At 37.5% G+C, this 11,541-nt stretch overlaps 1 protein-coding gene across 2 annotated transcripts; it reads right to left on the minus strand.

Annotated features, from left to right (window-relative positions):
- Positions 1–3,191: 3,191 nt before the first annotated feature.
- On the minus strand, positions 3,192–10,049 carry LOC122067005 (protein GIGANTEA-like). Of its 2 annotated transcripts, none has more exons than XM_042630848.1 (7): positions 9,684–10,049; positions 8,860–9,165; positions 5,842–5,913; positions 5,641–5,695; positions 5,390–5,532; positions 4,894–5,168; positions 3,192–3,491 (listed from the first exon to the last, which is right to left on the minus strand). In XM_042630848.1, the coding sequence occupies exons 2-7, from the start codon at positions 8,944–8,946 to the stop codon at positions 3,428–3,430; spliced, it is 696 nt and encodes a 231-aa protein (XP_042486782.1). In that variant the 5' UTR covers positions 8,947–9,165; positions 9,684–10,049; the 3' UTR covers positions 3,192–3,427. The 2 variants fall into 2 exon arrangements, with proteins under 2 accessions (XP_042486782.1, XP_042486781.1); XM_042630847.1 differs by having other exon boundaries at positions 8,860–9,194.
- Positions 10,050–11,541: the final 1,492 nt, after the last annotated feature.

Raw genomic sequence — 11,541 nt, forward strand, 5'->3', positions numbered from 1 at the left:
AAAAGCTTACAAGAAACAAGTGCAACCATTTGACTAGCACAGAGCTTGTTTGGGTCAAGGCCAGTTCAAGTTTGGCTAGCCCAAGTTGCAGCCCCGTCTAGAACATGTTCTTGCAACATCTTGACCCTAAGTCAACCTTTTGATGTGGCATACGAGTCTTCTTACTTTATATTAACGACCAATAAGTTGATTACTTTGGTTACGGGCATGGATTTTTGCCAAGAGGCTGTTATGCTCTTTCTGGCAAACACTTGACAACAACATAAATCTTCAGGATTTAATGCAAGCACAGGTCTACGAAAGACCACTTTATCCTGCAGATGAGCCTAATCAATTAACAGAATAACAAGCAGCCTTTCATTTTGCTGAATCAGCCCCAACTAAGATTTCACACAGAATTGATACCTAACCTAATGCAATGAAATTTTAGGATTAGAAACCAACTGAGAACTCTCTTAGAAACAGCAGACTGAACCCAAAAGAACCACAGTAATTTTTGAACTTCCTTGTTCTCCGGAGCTATCATCCAGCATGTACAGGCTGATTTAAATCTCAGCCAAATCTTTAACCCAATGAAGAGATTCCAAAGGTTCCAAATTCACAATTTGTAGATGATACGACCCCTAAAATGTCAATCCCAGATGTGATTTTCCAGGGTTCAAATATCTCTGAATCTGGCTATAATTCTCATCCAGATCGGAGGTACCAAATTTCAGGTTGACATCTGATCTAGTAGCATGAGCAGAACTTGAAGCCCCCTCCAATCAATTAAGATATCTTTTAATTTAAAATTATTTACTAAATAACTTTCCAGATTCCAAAGTTTTGATTGAAAAATAGGCAGATTGTAACCAGAGACTCAAAGAGATCAGAGAACTTGACAGCTGAAATAAGTAACAGCAGCAGGTATGATAGAATCAAGCAAAACAATAGCAACTATAGCCCAAAGAATAGCCAAAGGCTTTTCACAAATAACAAAATTGCCCCATTCCAAAGGGGGGAGGATAGCAATCCTATTTTATGAAGACTAATATGTGTCATTTAACTCACTTTTAGGACTCTATGCCAATTGAACAAGTGCATGTTATGTTAACCTAAACAGACACTTCATAGAAAACCTAATAAAGTACAAATTGAGTCCTATTTGAATAAAGAACTGGTTGAGTTAAGCAAAGTATATATATATATATATATATATACTTAGATTCAATGACTTGAACCCAAAGAAGGTAATAAGAAACTAGCTCCAAGAATGTGGATAATTAATTATCTGCATAGCAGGCATATATTTCAGACCATGAATCTTTTATGGTAGCAGAGGGCTTTGGGCCTATCGGCCCATCACTGATCTCGTATGGGGGCGCAGGGTCTAAGTCCCTGCAGTACAACCTGACCCAATCGGATGCAACCCGATAGATCGACCTGACTTGAAGGAGTATATATATTTTTCCTACTTTTTTGTCGTTCAAGTAAGTGAGATTTGGGGATTTTCGAGTTAGGGTTTACAGGGGAGAGTTCCTGCTGCGATTTTGGGTGTTCTTGAGAGATCTCCATTGTAATCTTTCGTCCACCATATAGTGAATCATCTTCACCTTCAACCGTGGACGTAGCACATCACATCATAGTTGTTATGGCGTCGCCAAGGCGGCGACTTGGCATCCTGGTGGAAAAAAAAAAGTTTATGGCAGTGCTACGATTTATGTGACACAAATGGCGGTCGCCATTGGCTGATAGGCGTTGCCATGGCACTGCCATGGACGCCAGGTCATGCCTGATTCACTAGGCGATCGATTTTTTGCAAAATGCAGGGTGATTTTGATAGGGCTATGTTGATTTTTGATGATTTCATGTTGCTTAATGTTGGTTTTATATGCTAAATAACTTTAGAAAATAGGAAAAATAAAAAAATAGCATACTAAATAACTTTAGAAAATAGGAAAAATAAAAAATGACACATGGGTGATTTGACCGCCATGGCAACGCCATAACGGGTGATTCATCGCCAAATCGATTAGCCACCCCTCCACTGCCTTGAATCGATTTGACGCCGTGACAACCATGCATCACATTGGTGTGTGAACCACGTTAAATATTTGTGTCTTTGTGAATCTGTTTGTTTTCCTTTCTTGTTTCTTTGGTGTTTATTCTAACACTGTTGAATGCAGGGGTGTCTATCCCTGCTTTCTTGGAGTCCTTCCTTTAAGACATGTCTAAAGGAGGATAATAGTGGCTGTCATTGTATGAATTTTTCTTTTCTTTAATACGATACAATTCCCTATAAAAAATAATAAATAAATAGCAATGCCTCTTCCATATCCCACCAAGTCTGGATGGAGTTGGACAAAAGTTGTGTTGAACAACTGAAAACACTTCCAGTCAAGGAATTATCAACTTCAAATTAGAAACAAATTTCAAAACCTTAGGACAGAGTCATGGAGCTCTACCAATGAACTAATGAAGTCAGTGAAGTCTCTACTAAAGGTTTTGAAAAGAACCTTGCGATCAGGGTGGCATGAGAGAATAAAAAGTGAATCATTTCCCGGGGGAATCTCTGTTCCAAATCTGAACACATTCTTTTTGTATTTTTGCCAAGGGATTGGGTTCTCCGAACATGAGTAGGAAACTCCTACTCACATGGGGTTTTTATTCATTTTCAGAGGAGAGAGAAAATAAAAAGGGCATACCCAATGCACAAGGCTCCAGCCACTGCGGGGTCCGGGTAGGGTCATTATGTACACAGCCTTACCCTCACTTTGCAGAGAGGCTTTTACCCGACTTGAACCCATGACCACTAGGTCACAATGGAGCAACCTTGCCGTTGCGGCATGGAGTGAGAATATGATAAAAAAATCGAATGTGAGTACACCTCATGGTCAGATACACTTTTCCCTTTTCCTAATCTAACTTTCAACCCAAAGTTTCTTTCTTTCTTTCTTTTTTCCCCAGAATTTTCTGATGTTACTTGGTCAGTTTAGGAAAAAAAGTTTGAGGAGTCTACGATGAAGATACCCAAAATTATGCGCCGCTTGATACCTATCTGTTATGCATCTATTGCATTGGGCTTTATTGGTCTGACGCACATCAAAATTCAGAACAGACGAGGGCATGGTGGGTATAATAGGAAGTTCCTTATAGTTTTAGTAGGAAGTGATTTTCACAAAAGTCTGTAAATATATATCTCCTTTGGCATATAACACCAAGGAAGAGATCTTCCATTTCATTTCTTTAAAACGAAGTTAGTAAAACCCGAAACTTAGATCACTCCTAAAAGCCTTCACAAGCCAAAAACAATTCTGCAGATTAAAACCTTTTGGAAGAAAAATAAAATATAAAATACATGCAAAATTGAGAAAGTGTGAAAAAATTTAAACTCTAGCCAGATTTACATGCTATATTACATCACACTGATGACAAAAGAGATGCTTCACTAACCAGTTGTAGGTGGCTTCAGTTCTCCTCCAGCAGCATATTTACCCATGACCCCACCACACCTGTTAAAGGGCAGAAACTAGAAAGTTTTGTTAGCTTGTTAAGTAGAGGATCTACCCTACAATTTTTTCCTGTAATTCAGATTGACAAAATTAATTAAGAAAATGATTACCTTTTCTTACAGATCTAAATCCTAAGCGTTTTGCGTACAAAGGAGATTGCAAATTCGTAAAATTACTACCACAGAAATAAATGGACTAATTAAGTCATGGTATATATATATATATATATATATAATTAAAGGTGAAACCAGAGAAGGCACTAAATTGCTTCATACCAATAGAGCGGATATCATCTTAAATGATAAGGAATGGGTTATTAGGGCTTGCAGCTTGCTCATTAGGCTTGCTGCAATAGGCTTCTTTAAATTTGGTGGAAACAGAGACGAGAAAAGAGTTTTAGAAATTATTCAAATCTTCTTCTTTCTATCTGAAACTCCTAGGAGCACCTTCTGATACCAAAAAAAATCCTCACAGACTCAATTTGGAACCAAAAGAAGAACAGAACGTCTGGCAGTGCAACATGGTAGGACTCAAACTTTCTATTTCTCCCTTTAATTGGGCTGGTTGACTAGGCTGCTTGATTTGAATGGTGTGGACTATAGGAGACCAAATTTGTTCCAATTTGAAATGTCAAATTGAAGTAGAACTCATTGATAGAACCCATACTCTATGTTTTTTTTCCAAATCAGGATAATGTTTTTAAAAACAATATCAAAGGATCCCCTATGTTTTATTATGCCTAAAAATCATCAAACGGTCAAAATCATGATGAAATAGATTCCTTTTTCATGATAAAAAGATGGACTTACATAAGTTTGCATATAAGCTTTCATCACTTAAGTATGCTAAGTTGTAGCACTAGGAAAACAGAAATCAAACACAGGTACATCAATTGATATATCATATATGTTGTTTCTTAACATAGAATCTTTTCTTTTTCCTTTTTCTGTTCAGAGAACTTACATAATTGTTCAGGAACCTCAACCCCATCACACTGTTGTTAGAAATCAGCTTATCAACAAACTGAATATTGTAGAAATTTCAACAAACCCTCGGTAATAAACCTTCTTGGTAGTCTATGCTTTTTTTCCCCTACTTGACAAACTCAATTTGGTCTAAATCTTGACATGTGAGCAGGGGACCTAGGGATCTACCTGTCAACTAAATTCCACTCCATCCAATCCTGCCATGTGGCAAATATAACTGTGCGGACCAGAAATTTGCCTGCACCTTGTTTCAATCTATCTTGCACATGTATGACAGTATGACGTGTTTTTTAACTAACAGGTTCAAATAGAAAACTGCTACTTATGTATCATTACAGAAATTCAACCTTCACTACATAATAGATTTAAACTACGTAACCACACCATAGTACAAAAAAATCTATACATTCACTTACCAACGGAAATAATCACTTCTAATACCCAAAGGTGCCGCAAGCAATATATCAGCAATCCAGGGAGACAACGGCCTTATAGGTTTTTTCTCATGTTGCTGCAAAGATGAATAACACGCTTCCCTCTCAGAAGAGTTACTTGTTGTGGCATGGCTGCCACTACTGCTTCTCTCTGCTTCACAGTTCTGACTTTCAACTTTGTAAATTGGCCGATTATAGTGAGTTAATACCCGTAAAATTTCCCCACATGCCAGAGCCCATTGTTCGGAATATTCATTCTGTAATTCAAGAATGTGTTATGGATAAATGCTTGCTCTTCAACATTAACTATATATGCTTTATGAGAGAGAGAGAGAGAGAGAGATTACTGCAGGGATATATAAACTTGCAAATCCCAGATAAGTTTCAATGACAGCATAATAAAGTCCACACTATATTATCAGAATTAAATCTGGTGAAGAATTTATTAAACTTTCTTTGTTCTGGTAGAGTTCCATACCTCACTGCTTGGGCACACCAAAGAAATGAAAGAACTAAATAGAGGACTATTCTTGTCGTACACCAGTGTACCATCAATTATACAGGAAATAATTGGATGGACAACAGCATGGCCATGTTCTGGATGGTGGAGCACAAAGATTGCTGGAAAAGGCAAAATTGGAACGGTTATTGTGCTTTCCCCAGCAACAATTAAGAAGAGAGGGGGCGGGGGGGTTCAATTCATATGATATCAGGAGAAGGTTCTAGTACCCAAAACATCATCAAGAAGGCATTTTTCCTTGGATGGATAATGACTCCGGATTAGCTGTCAAAGGGAGAATAAATTCATTTTAGTTGTTAAAACTTGTCATGGGAATCTTTCATTTAACAATCTTTGAACTTTACAATTGCTATAATTCAGACCAATATTAGCCATCCAACAGAAAACAGATGATCGCAGTAACAACATACCTCGGCAATGTCTTCGGGAAACCTTTCTGATGTGAATTGACCAAAATAATCAACATAAGCAGTAATTTGAACCTAAATGAAATGTCAGATGCATGTGGGTCAATTAAGTAGAAGAGGTGAGGAAAAGTTAGGAATTTGAAAAAGACAATCAGCACATTAAAAGAAATATTATAAAGAACATACTTATTTTCACTTCACCAAGTAAATAGCATGCATAAATGCCACTACGGCAGACCGTATGGTTGAAGCGATATCTTAAAATTCTATTAACAAGAAATGTCAGTAAATGGTAAAGATAAATTAGGCAAAACATTGATAAAAGTAAGGCAAAAGTGTTTTCTGCTCGGCAAAGCAGAGGTGATCAGGAGAAATTAAGGGTCATAAATCTTTGACCCCTGTCACCCCCCCCCCAATAGTTTGTAGTGCTCGAAATGTACCTACCCAAGAATCCAACAAACTGCCCTTTTTCTCCACCCAGAGCGAAACTTCTCCCCCCCCCTCCCCCAATTGTTTGTATTGCTCTCAAAATGTACCTACCAAGATCCAACAGACTGCCTTCTTTTTTCTCCACCCAGGAGAATACTCCCCCCCCTCCCCCCCCAAAAAAAAAGAGAGAGAAAGTAAATCATTCTCAATTTTTTTTTTATAGAATTTCATTCAGTACTGTCCAAGTGCCAATTTTCCTTTCATAAAAAATTCTATGCAATTATCATCCAAGCAAGCCTCAGATCAAATGATTACGATGTTACCTACGGGTAAGGTTTTCCCACCCCACTCGTGAGGGGGAAATCTCCCATGCCACACCAATCACGGCAGGGGGCCCAAATGGTTAGAGAGGAGAGAGAGTGTAAATGTGGGCCCGCATGGAATGTAAGAGGGTGTGGCCACATGGGAAAGCATCCCCACACTGCCTGCTAGGGATCGTCTTCCTTTTTTTTCAATAGTTGGAAGTTACTTAGACTAGGATATGGGAAAAGGTTCTGTGAACTGCCAATGGAGGGTAATTTAGCACCCTCTCTCCCTATCTTCCTCCTCATCACATGAAATGACCCTGCTGCCCTCCTATGTACGAAAATATTCCGCCACATCTCATCGGTGCTCTTCTTTATGCCACTTGCTCATAGAAACCTCTCCCAGTACATTTAGTAGCCTTAAGTTGGCTTAGCTAAATTTCTAAAATTATAAAAATCAAGAACTTAGACATGTTTAGCTAACAAAAAGAGTACCTTGTATGGTAGGATTTTCCTCTTAGAAATCAGTGGATTTGTTTTTCAGGGTGATGAGGCAAAGCTAGAAACAAGTATGGCAGAGAAGCTTCTTGGGAGCGTAATGGAAAAATTCGAAGATTTTTTAGAGAAAAGAATCCTAATGGAGAACTTTGTATCAAATGCCTGTAATAGCCAAAGTCAATTGTAGGGCTGGATACAAAAAACTGATAAACTTCACTAAGACTGTAAGAACCTAAGAGCTGGTCTTTCAAAGATAAAAAGTTTAAAATTTAATGTGGGAGACTAGAGTAACACAAGATGCAAGGATATTAATGGTCACTTTGTATTTTGAATAGGTTACCTACAAAATTCAAGACTTTAGGATATAACTCATTACTCATGTAATAAGTCAGGCCAATAAACCTCTGCATGTGGAAGAACCTAACTGGTCTTTCTATGCTTAAGAATTACAGGAGGGAGACTAGAGTAAAACAAGATGCAAGGATTTTGATGGTTTAGGTTTGTCTATTAAATCCTAAATTTTTTAGTGAACTCATGTCATAACTCAGCACTAAAAGGTCTTGCACCTTAGAGGAGATAAGATCTTACAGTACATCCATATTCCTGAATGTGAAATACATGCAAAGAGAAGTGTCCTTACAAGATGGTCACAGGTCGATAAGTGTATTCAGGCTTAACGTAGACGAAGAAGCCAGGGAAAACCCAAGGATAGTAGAGGGAGTGAGGAAATACATGATGTCAAGGGAGGCACTAATTTGGCCTACTACAATTTATCTGGGAAAACTACAAATGTAACTGCAGGGATTAAGTACCGGTTTATGAAATTCACTCTAGAACACAAGCAGGTCTAAAAATGCAATGTTCCTCAGTTTCTCTCCTTTTTAAGTTTTTTTCTGTCCAATATACATGTAAGAATATCTTCAGAGAGATAAACTCCTCTCCACTCCCCCCTCCCCCTCTCCTTGTACGAGGTGAATTGCTTTGTAGTACCATAAAGTTTTCAGGGAAAACACATGGTTTTAAATAGACATTGCAAATCTTGTTTCCCATTTTCAATCTATCTAAGGTCATGGGCTTTAAGAACGATCAAAAGGAAAGACAAGAATAAAGTTTCAAAATATCAAAAGGAAAGACAATGTTTCAAGTCAACGGGATCAAGCAAAAGAAGTATTCATGCCTCCCCACAAACAAGCTGAAGTATTGAGTTCACAAGAAGTTAAAAGAGAGAGAGAGAGTGGCACCACACTGAAAATTTTAATGTGACCTAGACATTATAGCTACCAATGACTCATTGACTCGTGACAAAAGAATGGCTCCAGAGATTGGCATCAAATCTCTAGCCCTTCTCTAAACTCTGTTAGCTTTACTTTGATAGTGTTCTAGGGACACAGTTGTTCCCTCCTTCTTCATTTATTCACAGGCCGTGGTCCGTTCATTATCACCAAGCAAGCTTCAATATTCATGGGAAATACAGCAGTTATACCAAACCTGAATTCCATTATACGATGAAATACAACATATATAGTTATTTGCATTCCATGAACAGAAGGTAGCTTTCACTTAAGATGTAATGAAATTCATAGTGAATTGAATTTTCTGGGCTAAATATCAGTAACATCTGAATACACAACATCATACCTATTTCATCAGTTGAAGATTAGCAATAAACGATTACAGTGCAAGAATCATTATGTAAAGCAGAAAACAAACAACAACCAATACCTACTCCATCAACAAATTGAAGTTATTACGGTTAAACAGAAAAAGGAATATTGATGGTTCAGTAAACCTGTCGCTGTTGAGCATCTTGGGGCGAGGGCCAGAACAACGAGGAGAACTGAAGATGATCGATCCACCTTTCGGATGTGCTCACCATAGTAATATCTATGAGAGAAAAATATCTACACCTAAAGTGAATACTAACACCAAAGCATGCTACAATCTCTGGCCGTGATCAATCAAGAGTCACGATATCTGACACTTGAAGCAGAGAACCCGCCCCACCTCTCTGAAAAATTAATTTACGACGGAGAATCAATGAAGTCTGAAGTATAGAATAACTTCGTCAGTCCTCTCATAAATCCACAGTTCTTATCTTCACCATCCACGGACAGTTCAAATTATCTGCACCAACGAAAAAAATACAGAAGAAATTCACGGCATAAAATTCCCACACAAAAAACAGAAATCACCAAAAACGGGAGAAACACAAACAGTTAAATCTTAGATTAAATTCACAAAAAAAAAAAAAAAGAAGACACCAGATTTAAATATCTGAGACTTCTTATTCTCACAATCAAACAGCGGAAGAAAACGGAAAAGGAGGAGAAAAGAAAACTTCATCAAATGAAGAACAAAATGAAATCAGAAAGGAGAATGGAAATGGAAATAAAAAAATAAAAATAAAAATCCATTTTCACTACTTAAAAACTGGCATTCATGCAACCCACAACTTTTAAAGGAGATCAGGGGTAAAACATAAATATCTTTGGACTGAATCAGTGAAAACAACTCGAGCACAAACAGAAAATGGTGGAATCTTTTTACAGAAAAAATACTCTAAAAAAAAAATTAGGAAAAAAAAATAGCGAAGAAGAAATGAAAGCACAGTACCTGATTTTCCATTCGCAGGAAGAGATTTCAGGAATCTGAAGCCTCGTTCTTCAGATTTTCGTCTTCACTGTTACAGGTTTTCTGTGAGTCTCTGAGAACAGGAAGAGAAGAGAAGAAAAGAAGTAGATTTTGTAGATTATTGAGAGGTAATGGGAGGCGAGAAAAAGATCCTTCGCCGCTACTGGGCACAGCCGAGCTGGCACACTCGCTCATTGTGATAGTTATTACGTGGCATTGATATTTTCAGGCACTTCCCTCTCCTCGCGGATACACATCCACAAGCATGCATTCCACACATACATGACATACCACATATACGCGACCACATGAATGAATTTAAAAAAATAACAACAAAATAATCAAATAGTCAAAATCGTCAGCCACTAGAAATAAAAACGAAAGGGTTTCTGGAATAGACTAAGATATCCTCGAGATCCAATAAGGCTCTGCTCGGTTCACTTTACCGGTTGGGTTTGCATTTTGACGCCCTAGCCACTACTCCATTCGGATAATGAGCTGATCAATAAGGTTCTAAAATTCGGGATCGATCAAAGTAGGTACTAATTTGGTTCAATTTGGATTGGATTTGATCGAATAGATTTATTCCTTATTTTTTTTAAAGTCACTATTTTATTTGGGCTTTACCTGTATGTTGGATCGAATTGAGAATCAATCAAGACCAATAGCAATCCAATTTATCTGTTATTGACCCAATCCAATCTGAGTTTAGAACCATGATAATCAAGAGAATAACATGAATGTGGCATCAAGGTACTTGTATTACTTCTAAGGAAGGCTTTGGATCATTCAATCTATCCCTTGGTTTGTTATTTTGCTTTCGTACGAACAATATGGCTTAGAAAAAAGGTAAAAGTGGGCTATCCCAGGAGTTATACGGAGGGAAAACACAAGCTTGAATAGCCAGAATATGAATAGATTGAACCATATCTCGAGGAAAATGAAGGACTCAATCAAAACCCATTATAATGAGTGGCTAATAAGGTGATATCCCATGCAATAGTTTAGAGCTTAGGGGAGGCCGAATCTAAATTGCCATCAACAATATTGACCACCTACAAGTATACAATCAGACAAGCACACTAAGTAGAAAATGCAATTATCCATAACTCATAGATTGACGAAGTGGAACCAGATCAAGTGAATCAGCTCATTTCTGCAACCCTCTTTTGAATAACGAAAAAACAATGAAACTTACCGATTGTAGAAAGACACTTGAGTTTATTGAATCAAAAACTCCAAAAACATATTTTCTTTCGGAAAATTCATGCATCTTCTTTTGATTTCCAAGTTCCAACTTGTAAGGTTCCAGCCAAATTCGATTAAGTCTGGGTCGATTTTCAATTGATTTGAATTGAAATCAATGGAAACTAATCCATGAACAATTTATGAGTTCTTGAGCCATGATCTAATTGTAATCCATGATCCAATCAGGTCCAAGTATCAATATTATTAGTTGTTAATTTTAGAGACCTAACAATGTTTGTATCATTACGTGGCCATCAATAGATTGCTCTGATATAGCAGTTTGATTTGTGTCAATTCTTATCTAATAATTCGTTATGCAAGGAGCCAAACATATGCTTAGTTATTTGATGTGAAATGTTAGAACTAATCATAAGTTGCCTAACCTGGCTTACTCGGCCTAATCATGCAAGCTTAGATGGACGGGGCTTGATACAACATGTATAGGGCACCAGTCATCATCTTCCCATGCATGATGTGTCTCATTTTCAAATGATCATGACTTATCACTTAATGGGTATAATCAGAAAATTTGCCTTTGTGAAAAAATAAAGAGGGTTAATCACATGATGCGTATGTAGCTTAAACTTTATCA

The sequence above is a fragment of the Macadamia integrifolia genome, unplaced genomic scaffold (assembly GCF_013358625.1).
Source record: "Macadamia integrifolia cultivar HAES 741 unplaced genomic scaffold, SCU_Mint_v3 scaffold2663, whole genome shotgun sequence".
Taxonomy (NCBI): domain Eukaryota; kingdom Viridiplantae; phylum Streptophyta; class Magnoliopsida; order Proteales; family Proteaceae; genus Macadamia; species Macadamia integrifolia.